Consider the following 16,191-nt stretch of genomic DNA (forward strand, 5'->3'; position numbering starts at 1 on the left):
TCGGTTGCATATTATTTTAAAAAATATATGAAAATGGGAAATTAAAAATGCTAATAAATCTAAAAAATATATTTTTTTAATAAAAATAGATGCTATAGTGTCAATTATTTATTGCCATTTCGTGGTCCCATGGCAATATCATTTACAATTCGTTCAAGATTTCGTCTATTTTCTCTTTGGCCCTAAAAGTTTCTTATTAAATATGTTCCTATATATAGAATAATATATACTTGCTCTAGTTGGTTCATAAGCGTATATAATTTCATTAGCTGCTAGTTCATTTTGATATTGCCGAGGTTTGATCCATTTTCGGATGAATGGGGCTAAAAGTTTAGGATCCACATCTCTGGGGTCGTTTGGCTTGGTCATAAAACTGACTAACATGCCGATGAATATCGCAACAAATGCGCCCATCAATGTATACCATAAATATGATAAACGATAAATCATGTATTTCTCGCTGAAATAATATTACGGACATAATAGTAGTTAAAATAATAATGCTGTTGTATTTATTATATCAGCGTCAAGAATTTGTTGAGTTTACTGTATTTGTAAAGTTAAATTAAATTGTCAAAAAATAATATTGATAAATGTCACATCGACATTTTACTTGTCAATTTTGCCCTTTTCTTGATGTTTTTTTTACAAATAATCTTGGAAAACAAATTCGAATTATGAGTAAATAAAGGACATACTCTGTATGTGTCACATCTGTAACGTTAACGGATGGGGCAAACTTCATGTTAACCAAAGATGATTGCTTCGGACTGAAACTATAATGACATCCTTCGGTGGTGATAGGTTTTTCCGGAAAGGTCAGATCTCCAGAGGCGATGAGGGTTTGAGTTCGCAGACAGAACCATCCCATAAAAATTAACGAAGATATTCCTCCAGAGAGGGCGCCCTTAAAAGGTCTTCACATTAGCATAATTGGTGTCGTTGGAACATTGTCTTACTTTTGCGTTGATCCAAGGCATTAGCATACCCATGGTGAATAAGGCCAATGACGGTCCACTAGCGATGGCTCCAATACTCATGGATAACTTTAATTCATTAAAATATTATTAAGATGATTTTCACGCTAAAATGTTATTCATTAGGATTTTGTATAGGGTGGACCATCTGTTGAATTGTCTTTAATAATGTTTTTCTGATTATTTATTAAGATATTTTCGATTAAAATGACTGCCGGGTGTTTGTAGCCTTATTTGGCAAATAAAAGAATAAATATCTTTCCTTAAGAGCATCAACTTAGAATGAATCATTTGAGTAATCACCAATTTTTGGTTATAAATAATTAAAAAGGTCTGGTTAAATAATAAAATCTTGAAACATAAGATTCAATATCAGCATCAAATTCTATATCGACAATTTTTTAGAGATCGGAAGAAATGCTAGTCGGACGGTGCAAGATCCAAGCTGTACGGGAGATTCATTACAACTTCTCAGCCAATATAATATCTCTCTATTTTTGCTGAATCTCTAGATATGGATGTTAGGCTAGCATTGTGCTAAAGAAAGACAATGTTTTTCCTATTGTTCAATTCATTTAAATTGCCATTAAAAAAATAATTTGTTTCAATAGTCTCTGACAAGAGAACAAACGGATTCTAGCTTCTATACTATCTATATATAGAATCTTCTACGAACTATTTTTTTTAAACACGCTATAGTATGGCTTCGTATATTCGTAGGTATATGCAACTTTGAAGACATCTACTAGGGAAACTGAAAGTATTTTTCCCAACTATATATATAGTTGATGATGAGATAACATAGTGGAAGATAACAATTACAGATTGTAATTAATACGTTCGACTTGAGCAATGAAATAAATAAACTAAGTAGAAATACAGCCTTTAGACTTCTGACTCTGTATGTAGAAATCACATTGCATATTGCGTCTTCTAATTAGTATTAATTTCGACCAAAAGCTCATGGCCAGCGTAAAATGCATCTTCTATAATTTGAAAAAAAAAACAAAAATCAAATCGATTCATCATTAGGACCCAAAGAAAAAAAATAGACAGCTTGTTGTTGACAATGTAAACAAAAGGTAGGTCTTTTACAATAAATACAGATTTTTTGATTCAGATTTGATTTCATCGGATTTACTCGAACTCAAGCAAGCAGTTAATTTTTTAATTTTTTATAACATTCATCAAAAGCAAATGGTCCATCCTATACTTATTTATTTATTATTATTATTATTATTATAAAACAATTACAATATAAATATGAAAAATAATCGTTTAGTAGCAACATAGTACCAAAAAAGCTCTCCTCTTCATCTACTAATTGTGGAATATACTTTAAAACATAGTTAGAACCTCCATGGCATAATGCTAAAACAATTTATTGATCAGACATTTTGCAACGCTTATAAGCTGTTACCCATAATATATTAATCACATATTACTCACTTGTGGAGTAATATGAAACATCTACCAACGCAGTTTAAGTCATCATTCATATATCGAAGTAAATGTCAGCTCCAACTATAACATATAGTTATTCAAATAGTTCTGAATCATATTGATATGACTTTAAGAAAGAAATTAACTGAAAGTTCAAATTGATGTTGATGTCGATTCTCACATGAAACATTAAGAAACAAAACATTATTAAGATTAGAGGAAAAAGAGAAAATAATTTTCTTTCTCCCTAAGAAAGAAATTGATTGAGTGATTATATTTATCCTTTACTTGATTTCTTGACAATTTAGGTAAGGATTTAGATAGTACAACGTGCTTGAGTGAAATATGATATGAAATTTCAAATACAACACGGGGCAAAAGTCCCGCTACCATTTTAATTGCCTAGAACTTTGCTCAAAGAATAGATAAGTAAGTTTGATTTTCATAAAAAGTTTATTTGGTCTTTACATTTTTCTTTTTCATTATGATTGAAAAATTAGATCGGCTAGTCTTCGTGGAAAAACGTCATTCAATAATTGAATTATTGAACGAACTGTGCTTGAGGATTCCTTGTTCCCCAAAACCGACTGTTCTGCTTATTGACGTGGCCACTGAGAGAGGAGAATGGGCTTCATCGCTCATTATCAATTAAGACGAAAATTCTTCAATTAAAATGTGGTTTTGTGAGGCAATGGACCATTAGGATATTTTTGAATCAATTTCCGCTGAGTGGCAATAATGGAAGGATTATTTGCAATAAATATTGTCACCAGTTCTACTCGTTCTTGTGGCGTATATTTATCCATAATAACTGAGCCAAACGTCAAAATGGTAGCGGGACTTTTGCACCATATGTTAATAGCTAGTGAAACTGAAACCGAAACTACTTTTATCTATAATAAAAAAGTTGGAATGAAATCTGTTGTTTCCTGCAACATTACCTCTAAGTATTTGCTACGTTCTCATTTTTTTGATCTACGATGGGCTGTTAAAACTAAATGGAACAGTAATAAAAGCTATTAAAGGTCGCAATTGATATTCTTGAACCGAATAGGGCAGGGAAATACCTGGAATATTCCGAGATACGAAGCAAATTCATTTTTGGCATATTAATCTTCATCCACGCCTCCCAAAAACAGCCATAAAATGACGTTTCCTCAAGAATACGCAAGCGTATTAAATATTGACAAGAACAAACTAAAAAAATCTACACAATAATTTAAAAATTATCTGCAATATTCGAGATTTTTGCTAATTAAATGCTACGCCAAATAACGCATTCCTCTAATTCGAAAATTAGTCAAAAAGTTTTTGAAGAGACTAATACAACATTAAACAGATCAAGTTCATTAACAATAACAGAAACCGGAAAGAGATATGAGATGGTTTTGGAACGCTAAACGCGAATAGATCATCAAGACATGCTTTTAATACAATAGGAGCTAAATCTCCAGCCCTACAATAATTAATTGGTGCAAAAATTAGCCCAATATCAAGGTAAACTCGATCACCAGACAATTGTGCAACCTTTACCAACATGTTCTTTCTTGAATGATGCTCATTCTAATCGTAATATACTATTACCACTATTGTTGAACTAATCTAAAATATTAAAGTATCAAAAACCTCTTCATTCGTATTGTGGATGTATGGGATGCGATATTAAGAATTATATGCCTTTATATTTTTAATGTTATTTATTTGAATGGTTAATAAATATTTTTTGTTAAACTTCCTTTTTTTTAACTCATTGTATATCCCAAAAGAAGACCTAGATCTAACTAACATACTTAAATCAAACTATATACCATATTCGCCTAATCTAACCACCATGTAAAGTATACCTGTGACTACGATTTAATTATAAAATAATATTTTGGATCAACGAAGATCTGTAACACAAAACACAGCGTAATCAATGAGCTCACAGGACAAGAGTGTTTTGTTTTGACCGATTTTAAATAATGGAACTTCGCATGGATCAGTATAATAATTATTAAATAATAATAATTAAATTGACATAAAGACTAATACTGTATACTGTTTACAGTCGTTAATTATTGTCAATTATGAACGAATTGTTACCTGTAAGACTGCTCCTAGTTTCTCAACAATAAAAACCAAACCAACACATATAGCGCCAAAGAAAATGACGGTCAGTTTCATAACTATGGCCGTATGCTTTTCCGTGATGGGCCTGCGTATGAACGGTTTATAAAAATCCTCCAGTACCACCGCAGACATCGAATTTAATGCCGTCGATAAGGAACTAAAAATAAAGCACCGACCAAATGTCAATAGTGACTGATAAAAGTCGTCGATATTACCTCAGAGCAGCACTGAAATTTCCGGCCAAACATACACCAGGAAGACCTGGGACGTTCCCGAGTACTGTCATAACGAGGAGAGGAAGAAGTTGATCCTTTTCTCGTGCTAACTGAAACAAAAAGAAGAAACATAAAAGACGATTTCTTTTAACAAGGGTTGGTTATTAATTACCATCGTAGTAAGAGGGTCACATTTGTGGAAAGTAGCGTAAATCAACAGTCCAACATAACAGCAGATGGAAATTATAATTACTATGCCTCCAAAAAAGAACCATAAAGCTCTAAAATTGAAACCTTTTAACATGTATGTTAAAATCACAATCATACGTATGGATCTCGTCATCTATGCTAGATTTATGCTGTATTATAAAACCTGATTTTTATAGAAATATTTCTTTTAAGAAAGGAGGCTATTATAAAAAGTCAGTGACAGAGATCAGAGTTGTCTCTTCATAGGGGGATCGAAAAATATAATGAGTTTCAAAATTCCAACCACAAAGATACATTTAAATATCTCAGGACCGGCTTGGTTGGCGCAGTGATCCAGGCGACAGGACGGTCCTCCTACTGTTGCGATAGTCGCGGGTTCAAATCCTGCTAGGACATGGATGTACTTTATGTTTGTGAGTGTAAATATCTTTATAGGTAACAGAGGAAAATCCGATCCGTAAGACCGGATATTTTCTTGCATGGTCTCTATGTTGGTCACTGGCCCGTCGGTAGGCTTAATGCCGAGGACCGTGGTTCGGAGCCCACGTTAAACCGTAGGTCCAGTCCAGATAAACCCTCGTTGGTAAAAAGTTGGAGACATTAAAATATATATAAATTTCACGAAAACATTCAGTTTTGGCATTTTATATTAGTTTTAGATGGTTTAAGCTTATTGCAAGCAACTTATTGCTAATTATTAATTGAACATTATAGGTTTACAGTTTCTAAAAATTCCAATATTAGAGAAACGGTATATGCACATGTTAAAATAATTCAAATATCTTTAGTTGAAATACTGCTAATTCATTTAAAATTCTATTAATTATCTCTATGCTTCTTTAAAAACAATATCTTTCTTCAAAGTCATATAGTTCTAGTGGTATTGATGAAATGAGGTCACATTCATATTCTGAATATAAAGGTACCATCATTTGTTTATTCAGTCAAACGTTATTGTTAAATGTTGAGCTTTGATGCAAAAACATTTTTTTGACATTTTGTTTTTATAAGACTTACGAAAAGAAATCGAAAATTGTGTGATGTCTATCACAATATAAGCACGTAACTAGATATCGACCACAAAAGTTTTACACTACAATTTTTTTATCGACAACACACATTTATATAAAACTGGATAATATACACGTGAACTAACCGTGAAAAATTAAAAAGACCGAGTTTCAATTTTTATACGAATAAAAACGAATTTTATCACGAATAAATAACAGTCAGTTGAAAAGTTCCCGGCGTAACACATAGATGGCGCTACTAGAAATAAATCTATATTTTTTTAGTTAGCCCTACCCCTCAAAGGATGTGTGCATAAATTTTACAGCTGTCGGATCATTAGTATCTGAATTTTAGCATTTTGAGTGAAGCAACTTTTGTTATTGCGAAAAAAATGGATAAATATGAATTTCGCGTGTCGATAAAATATTGCTTTTTGAAGGAAATGAAAACAGTTGAATCAAGAATTTGGCTTGATGCCGAGTTTCCGAACACTGCCCCAGGAAAATCAACCATCAAGGATTGGTTAGCTAAGTTTAGACGTGGTGAAATGAGCACCGAAAACGGTGAACGCAGTGGACGCCCAAAAGAGGTTGTTACCGACGAAATCGTTTAAAAAAACCACAAAATTATTTTGAATGACGGTAATTAATGAATGAAATAGCAGACACTTTAAAGATATCAATTGAACGTGTACATCATATCATTCACGAATATTTGGGTATGAAAAAAATATGTGCAAAGTGCATTGTTTTGACCAAAAGCAACGACGAGTTGATGATTCGGAGCAGTATTTGAAGATTATCAAGCGTAATAAACCCGAGTTTTTGCAGCGATATGTGACAATTAATGAAATCCATCATTTCACTCCGAAGTCCAATCAAGGGTCATCTAAGCAGACCGCACACGATGAACCCGCTCCAAAGCGTGGAAAAACGCAACAGTTGACTGACAAGGTTGAAAAAGGAAGGACCATCATCAGCGATTATTACGTAGCGTTATTAGACCGTTTGAAGGACGAAATCGCCGAAAAATAGCCGCATTTGAAAAAAAAGAAAGTGCTGCTTCACCAAGACAATGCACCGTGTCACAAGTCAGTGAAAACGATGACAAGAATCCATGAATTTGGCTTCGAATAGCTTCCTCATCCACCGTACTCTCCAGATTCGTCGCCCCCAGCGACTAGATCTCAAAAGAATGCTCGCTGGAAAGAAACTGGCGTTGAATGAAAAGGTGATCGCCGAAACTGAGGTCTATTTTGAAGCAAAGGACAAATCGTCCTACAAAAATGGTATCGAAAAGTTGGAGGGTCACTATAATCAGTGTATCACCCTTGAAGGGAATTATGTTGAATAACAAAAACTGAAAAACAATTGTCAACAAGAATTGAAAGAGATTGGTTAGAAAGTATTAATGTGCCTACTGTAGAGTCTGAAACTTACCATCTCGAAATATCTGCAAAACTCTTAATAATAGTAAAGGGTTCCTAACAAAGACCTGTTAAAAATGCTTGATTCATTTGTCCGCTATTGAAAATTGAAAAAAATTATGAAATATTACAATATATGAAATTATTAATTTACCAGAAAAGTGGCAAAAGGAAAAAACACGTGAAAACCGCACGTTTATTACAGGTTAATGTTCCCAGGTTATTACAGTTTGAAAAGTATGTAAATAAATTCGTTTTAAAAAATATAAAACTTTTTAATATTACTTCTGCCCCAAACCATTATTTCACTAATTAATTGAAAAAAATTTTTTGGACGTACCCAGTGTACCGAAAAGTCATTACAGACACAACAGATGTCTGTCTCTAGGCTTGAGTATGCAATGTTATGATTTCATACATAATATTAATTCATATAATATTATTCTTCAAATATCAAGCTTCAAAGCTATATATGTTATATTTTGCGAAAGTAACACCGTCATAGATTTATACCTCTTTGAAAATGTCAAGTTTATTGCCTCAAAACCTGCATTTGTGACACGCAATAACCTTTCTCATCAAATCAAAAGTAAAGAGCCTCTGAAAGTTATCGTTTGCTGGTAGAAACTTACGGTGCTTAAGAATTGTCTGTGAAATGCTGCTTCAAAGGTATGATCGGAAGTCATTTCTGCATCGAATAGTGACGGGTGATGAAATGTTCATTTATTTTGAAAGCTCTAAGCGAAAAAAATCATGGTTATCACCTAGTAAAGCTGGCCGATCGACTTCAAGGCCAAATCGGTTTGGGCGCAAGACAATGCTCTGTGTTCGATAGGACCAAAGTGACATTATGGTGTATTACGAACTGTTGAAACTTCGCGAAACAGTTAACAGCGTTTGCTAACGATAATAAATGATTAATTTGAACCATGAATTGGTTGAAAAACTCATAAACACAGCTCATAAAGCAAAACCAGACAAGGAAGTATTGAAAGCACTTGTATGGTACATATTATCGCATCCGCCGTACTCTCTAGAGCTTACCCCGTAGGTCTATCAACTTATCGCATCAATAGGACACGCGCTTTCAGAGCAAATGTTCCCTAATTTCGAAGAAAATGGCTCGATGAATGGTTTTGCTCAAAGGGTAAGTAGTTTTTTGGGATGACATCCATCAATGATGTGAAAGATGGGCAAGATGTATAGAATCAAATGGCCAATACTTTGAATAAATAAATTATTCCGTTTTCTTGAAAACTGTGAAGTTTTTTTTTTAGAAAAACTGATAATGAGTTTTCGGCACGTCTGTCATTCCACTGTCTATTTTGTCGTACTATATTCACTAGACTTTTCATAATAGCCAATTCTTCTCTTACCTATAATGATATACTTCCATAAAAAATTACACATTCTTGTATTACGAGATCTGGAACTATTATTTTTACCTAGTAGCGCAATTCAGTGTCGGTAAAGCCAAATATCGCTGCACCATGTTCTGATTCACGGCCCCAGCCTGCATCACATAAGCAAATCCGCCAATAACCAAGGACCAAACCGTATGCCTCGCTAGTGGATCGAAATCAAAACTGAAATGACATTAAATTAGTTCGGTATTGACCGGAAATGATAATCTGGAAGCTTGCTTTGGTCCTTCGATTCTCCCCGTGTTGATATTCCGTATTATCACGTTGTTGATGCCACCTATATCTAAAGTACCCTTGATAGCGACCAGTAGTAGGGCAGATAGCATCAGAAAAATTTGTATTACGTCGGTCCAAACGACTGCCTTTATACCACCCTGGAATCGATCACATAATATTCCATATTAATAATTTTAATAATTAATTACTCTGCACTTACCATAGATGTGTATATTATACAAATAACACACACCACTGGCGTGATGAGATGGACATTGATCTCAGTCACTAATAGAGAACTTCATTTAGAACTAATTATCGTGTAACTAAATGTAAAAGGAATTACCTTGATTGAATGCTAGTGCTGGAACATATATCACCAACGGCAACCAAGTTATCTGAAAAACACAATGTTTCAACCTTAAAATATTGAATTTAACACATCATAATAGACTTTAATGTTGAATTATTAGAGTTGTGTGGTAAAGAATGTTCAACATATCTTCCAATCAGATATAAAACCGCATTTCGTCTGGATAGCTTATAATTTTAAAAGTATTTATGGGTATCCCTGGTATATTTATTATACAGTTTACCTTTGACCTTTGATATGAAGATCCTATATGAGCCTGATCTTTTGAATAACACTGTGTTTTTACACCATTTCCCATGGTACACTCTGTATAGAATGGCTTCCCAAATTTTAGTGACTCCAAATTCCAATGGTCCAAGGCTGAGCAAAGTATTACAACCCACCTTTCGTGATACTGCTGATATCCGAACTGCTGAAGTTTCTCTCCAAATTCCAGTAGATTGTTCTATTTCAATATCAACTCGCTCTTACAGAGAAAATAACTATATTTTATTTCCTTTCGGTACAATCCAACGTCTTTTGTTATTATCTTGTAAATTTAGATATACGATTATATTATACTTCGAACAAACCCATTACTAAATCTGGAGAATATGGTGAATTCAATAGCAGTTACTGTCTAAATTGTCGGTTTTTTTGTTCTTGATTTTGTTCGTGGGTACAATCAATGAGAATACATTTTAAAGGGATAACTGTAATCGTAGTAGTAGGTGCTTCTTTTAATCTTTTTTATTATTATAATAATTTTTATAGTTTTGTACATATTAATATATGTTTTTGAAGCCTTGAACCAATTTTAACATTTGATTGTCAACAATATACAAATACTCCAAGAATTATATTTCTATTTACCTGTTATTTAATGAGCAAGCCTTTTTAAGACAATATAGTTTTAATTTTATGTAAAATACTCTAATAAAAAATATATTTAATTGCGAAATTTTACTGTTACCGTGGGGTGAATAACTCTAATAAAGTTTATACAAGGTGTAAAGAATTCGAGATGTATGTGAAGTATGTCAATAGTAAAGTATGGTAGCCTGACTCTTGGGAATTCAGTCACTATGAAGTTTTCTCGGGAGAAGTTTGTAATAAGGGAACGTTTGTATGAAAGTTTTACATAAACGGCAATTCGTGAGTTTTCTATTTAAATTAGACGCCAATACTGCCTAGCTCTAATTCGAAGATGCATCAAAATATTTGAAGTGATTGGTAGGATACTGGTTATAATGGAGATTATTAAGAATGATAGAAAATTAGGAGAATGTTAATAACATGTATTTTTTTTAATCTTGTAAAAAGTGTTTTAAATATACATAAATCAACATCGCACTTAAACACATTGCATTCCATTAATTGTAACATTATTTCATCAAAACATTAACTCGCATCATGCTCCTCAGTTATTAAACTTATTCGGTATAATTTAGTCTAGAAAAAGTTCCTTCCTCCTTCATCCATATTCTGTTACAAACACAATTTATGACACTAAAATAATTCAAATTGTATTGATCTTTATTAGATATTTACAGCCAATTATCAGCAATCAAGACAATTAAAAATAGCTTTTTATCTTTAAATGTAAATATAAAGCTGTTATTCGCAAACCAATTCACACAGTTTAACAATATTTTTGTGATGTATTTTTAAAACCTTGCTAAGCTTTTAAGCTACCTAAGCTATCTCTAACCTGTCCTTAATAATATAAATAAAATTGGTTATATATATAGTGTCACTTTTTCGTTGATAGCCGACTAGAGCCTGGCAAATCTTCCCCTATATCCCAATTGACTTTGAATGCATTATGTTATATCATTCATTTGCAAAATTACCATCATAAAAAAGGAACAATCACACTTGAGGTAAACTAACAAAATCGATCGATAAATGTTGATGATGTTCACATATCGGGTTAGCATAAAGGACAAGTGTACCAACTAAGCGATAAAAATAAACTTTTTAAATAAATACCCTGTTCTTATATGCCATTGTAACGACTATTAAAATAAATAAATTCTAATAAATTGTCTTAAATTTAATGCGACATTTGAAGAAGGACAATAAATCATAAAAATTTGGAAAATCTTTAACCTCTATATTAAGGAATAATGAAAATTATCAAACATACAAATATCTTGAAGCTAGAAAACTTATAAATAAAAATGATTCGTGATCACTATGTGTGTTTTCAGTTATTGAGGCCTTACTAGTAAGTGAAGCGTCAGAAGAGAATACTAAACTGTTTCCAACAAACTCAAGACGTTTTCAGAACAGCCCTTACAATTTAATATTGTACGACTTGTATACAAGAACGAATTGTACTGAAAATCCACCTGACAGACTTATTAATCGACGTAAGCAAACATCAATAGGATCAATGACTGGTAAATACGTCGAAAGATATGTGATGCTAATAAAGAATCGGCAATGCTTGAAGGCTATATTGTTGGTAGATACACAATTTTATAAAACAACTCTCTACAACAGATTACTTGTTTGTACACTTAATGTAAAGATGCTTGCATGACAAAAATAAACGGCCACGTTAAGTTTATATGGCATAATTCTGTAATAACAATAGACGTTTGTTGGCCATTGTATAAATTGAATAAAAAATCTAAAATTGTCACAGTAGTGTTATAAAGATTACATTATTTTAAGCGAAAATATTCTTTTCAATTACCGTTAACAAGATAAGAACTCATTGAAGAGTAATGGATAATATAATAATATACTTACAGAACTTATGGTAAATAATAATGATGCAAACAATCTAACTTTAGGACCAAACCTCATTTCGTGATACTAAAAAAAAATAAACAAAAATGCTTAATAATATTGAGTTGATCGATTATTAGTACCTCATATGTCGAAGTCAGTCGAAGTCCGTGAAACACTGGTAAATACACGTAGGACATCACTATAGCCATCAAAAGGAAACCACCAAGAATATAGGCAAATTGTATACCATAGACATAAACTTCGGTTGGTATCCCCAAAAGTGATATCCCGCTAATATAACTGTGAATAAAACATAATTTTTAAAATAATTAAATAGAATAGTGATCTACAAATAGTGGGTATTTCTAGATGGTCCCAGCCGCCATTCGGCCAAGTTCGGCAGTTTCGGCCTCATTTTGCGACGTTGCCATTTCCACGGATGCATGAATGAACTGGATGAAAGCAGAAACTAATTAGGTAGTGCGAATTTCGAAAGATTAGTCTTATTGACTAGTAAAGATATTGAGCCAGCAAATCGATTGAATTCCACAGGTACAAGACCTAAAAGTGACGCTACAAGTGTTGAAGCATGAGTAAATGAGATAAAAAAATCGAATTTGGCTTATTATTGTAACGTTTATATATTCATACATAAATTATATTTTTTATCTGATATATTACTTTGTTTTTTCTTTTATTTCCTTTTAAGATTAGATATGTTTAAAAAAGATTGTTCATATTAAATTTATGATATTGCTGAAAGATGAAAATTCCACTAAAACTGTTGAGTTGCAAAAAAGTAATTTTAGGTTAATTTGTGAATTCAAAATAATGTATTCTATTTATATTATATTCTGTAAATATATGTATTATTTACAAGAACTGGCAACGTTACGTGCCAGGTATTTAAAGAATTAGACTCTTCATCATTGAATAAGCCCTGATTAATATATACCGTATATATCCAAATAACAGCATAGTAATATAAACTGTTACTGCAAATTATTACCGACGTTAAATGAATAAATCACAAGATCAGCAATAGGAACATATCGACACAGTATCGCCATGTTGCCAAATGTTACAAGAAAAAGTGATATAACAAAATGAAAAATAATATATATTGCACCAATTTGTGTCGATAAATGCTTTTCAAGTGAAAAATTTTCGAAATACATGCAAGTACCTAATATACATTTCTACATATTATTCATTATTTATTTACCTAGCTATCAAGGACATAGCCACTGGAAAAGTACTCATGGTACGGCCACCGACAAGATAATCCTGCGAATTAACCGATTTCCTGACGCAACCGAAATAAAATCCAATAACAAGGCACATCAAGAGCATTATCAAGAAAACCACGTAATCTGGCCACATGAATTTCCTTATTTCATTTCCCACATCGGTAACATCTAGTCCTACCACAACTTTGGCGCCAACGTCCATATGAGACATCATACTGGGAATATTATCTGCCATTTGGGTAACTGTAAAAAAACGGTTCTTAAGAATAATTACCAGAAATTAATATGAACCTTTATTTACCTTTTTATTTATTACTAATTTAGTGAGCTTGCCTAGAAATGCACTGTGTAAATCTCACAAAACACAATATATGTTCGCATATTTTTATTCGGCCGCAATCATTAATTAAGGTAACTTGTTTAGACACAGTGTTATAATGGTGACAATTGTCACATAGGGCCTCCATGGGCGCGTATATATATGATGAACACAGCGTTTGAATCCATTTTCGCTTTTTTAAATTTTTTTTACAGTTAACGCATTCGCCATTTTATTTACAATATTAAAATTTAAAAATTAAGGGGTACACAACACACAACACACAAAAAAATATTCTCATTGGGTGTTATGATACCAAGTTTTTGTTATTATTATTTCTGTATTCGGATACAGAAGGCTTTCTATCTCTCATCTCTGAGTCTAGGATTATTAACTTATCCCAAATACTTAGAAGCATCAAAAGGATTAATCCTGGAGGATATTTATCTGCGCATTATATGTTCATTTACAACACTTATTATAATATTTTTGTGACTGTAATTATTCGGATGAAAGAAGGAATTTAAGGTAGTCGAGGGCGTTATAGCAGGATATGTGCACGAATGGCAGGAAATTGTTGGGAGGACCGTGAATTGCTGGTATTGTTGACGATACTATCTTGTGAGAAACCTTTCATCTGACGGTTTTAACTACAGGCCAGATGGAATTAAAATAAATAGATGCAGTTAAAAAATTAACCTTAATAATTTTTTTTTCGATAGATACCTATTGGCATTAATTTTAATTTCATTTAATGTTATTGTTTAGGTCTTCAAAATTTATAAACTTATCCTTTGTATCAGTTTGAGACCTAAATTAAATAAATAATAAACAGAAAATAATCTGAAACTAATTAGCAATATACTATAAGGAACCAGAGTGCTTTAACTGAATCATTTCTAACTATCAAAATCTGACAAATATTTTTAATGGATTATTCTTAACAATTAATATTTAATAATTGAATTGACAACTACGAGATATTATGCCAAACGACTGAAAGAAAATGTCTCAAATTGAAGAATAGGAAAGGTCCACAAATAGCTCAAACACTTCTTTGACGAACAGTCAGTTGGAAAACTTAATTGGTATAATTTCATGAATCTAATATAATTTGATCGATTTCAATTTTTGTCGCGTAAATTTCAAGACATATAGTAATAGTTTTAAAAGTGAAGCAATATAAACCACAAGATATCTGCCGGCAAGCAATTTTGTCCAAGATTGAATGCTCTTTATGAAAAAACCCTAAAGTTTCAAATAAATAATCAATATTTACATTGATTTGCTTATTTTTAAAAAATCAATTATCACCTGATTAAGCATGTCATATGTAAAGTATTAGAAAATGCGACTCTTATCAAGCAAGCACGTAAACAATATTTTAAAATAAATTCAGAACAAGATATTGATACGATGAAAGTGTACTGAATGTACTTTATTATTGCTCAAATAATTACCTTTGCATAGAAAATAATTAGTATTTTTAAAAGATATCATATAAAGAAGTAAAAAATATCACTATGACCATTTAAATGTATATGATATTATTTGGATTTATGGGATAACAAAGATGAAGAACTGAAGAACCTGAAGGACCCTTAAATATAAGGAAATAAGTGTTGCGGCACGATTAAATATTAAAAAAATGTTCTATAATATTTGCATGTAATTAATATATTATTTCGGTGGAACAGCATGGAGCATGTAATTATATATTATTTCTTCCCTGAAAATAATTGATATCCTTTTAATAATACATGGATAAAGTCATGAGTTTTGATCATGAGCAATTTTAAAAAATCAATTTTTCAAATAGTAAGTAAATTAATAGAATAAAATAATAAAAATAATGTCTCGAAATTAAATATCAGAATATTAAATTATTGGAGGCTTGTATATATTTTGATCATTTTTTTTTACGTTTTTCTCTTTAGAAAAACTCACTGGTACGTTATATTTAGAAAATTTTCTTGGCAATATAGCGATATCTTATCAAAATAACTCTTGGAATACCGCATTGTTATGCAACAAGAGGAGTTTACGTCTCTTTTTTTGCTACAATACGTCGTTAAATTTGTCCAATTAACGTTGATAGACATCGATAACGGTTTCGTTTAACTTTAGCAGCTGTTGATATATTACAACTTGTTGATCTGACATATTCACAGAAATACCTTAAAAACCATGAATATTTCACTTCGGTGTCGATGTGGATGGTTCTCCTGAACTTACTCATAACTTTTTGCATTTAAGGTTTGTATTGTATTGAAATTGTATTCAGTCAATTCATCTACTAACCATTTCCTCTCTCAGCATCTGGAAACAATTGATTCATTAACTGGTAAGCTTCCTGTATTTTTTTTGGATTCTCAGCTATGTTATCGCTCAACAAGCATCTAAAAACTATCCAGAGATTTTGGATTATTGAATATGTATTTTAACGTAAATTTTTTAACAACGCCATAAGCGTTTTGGTGGACGCCACTGCTAA

At 31.9% G+C, this 16,191-nt stretch overlaps 1 protein-coding gene across 2 annotated transcripts; it reads right to left on the bottom strand.

The window, feature by feature from the left end:
- Positions 1–54: 54 nt before the first annotated feature.
- On the bottom strand, positions 55–13,809 carry LOC143202799 (sodium-coupled monocarboxylate transporter 1). Of its 2 annotated transcripts, none has more exons than XM_076414604.1 (15): positions 13,680–13,809; positions 13,354–13,621; positions 12,269–12,428; positions 12,147–12,212; positions 9,381–9,432; positions 9,255–9,322; positions 9,038–9,192; positions 8,840–8,980; positions 4,920–5,028; positions 4,748–4,857; positions 4,506–4,689; positions 960–1,046; positions 699–907; positions 235–460; positions 55–182 (listed from the first exon to the last, which is right to left on the bottom strand). In XM_076414604.1, the coding sequence occupies exons 2-15, from the start codon at positions 13,611–13,613 to the stop codon at positions 105–107; spliced, it is 1,905 nt and encodes a 634-aa protein (XP_076270719.1). In that variant the 5' UTR covers positions 13,614–13,621; positions 13,680–13,809; the 3' UTR covers positions 55–104. The 2 variants fall into 2 exon arrangements, with proteins under 2 accessions (XP_076270719.1, XP_076270720.1); XM_076414605.1 differs by having other exon boundaries at positions 231–460.
- Between the last annotated feature and the right edge of the window lie 2,382 nt (positions 13,810–16,191).

The sequence above is a fragment of the Rhynchophorus ferrugineus genome, unplaced genomic scaffold (genome assembly GCF_030347505.1).
Source record: "Rhynchophorus ferrugineus isolate W39M unplaced genomic scaffold, kcgeb_rfMv2 rfM9, whole genome shotgun sequence".
Lineage (NCBI taxonomy): Eukaryota > Metazoa > Arthropoda > Insecta > Coleoptera > Curculionidae > Rhynchophorus > Rhynchophorus ferrugineus.

Coding starts and splice junctions, on each gene's coding strand:
- LOC143202799 (XM_076414604.1), bottom strand. CDS start 13,613: ATGGCAGATAATATTCCCAGTATGATGTCTCATATGGACGTTGGCGCC. Junction 9,323..9,380: donor AGCACTAGCATTCAATCAAG/GTAATTCCTTTT, acceptor GTTCTCTATTAG/TGACTGAGATCAATGTCCAT. Junction 9,193..9,254: donor GTATAATATACACATCTATG/GTAAGTGCAGAG, acceptor GATCGATTCCAG/GGTGGTATAAAGGCAGTCGT.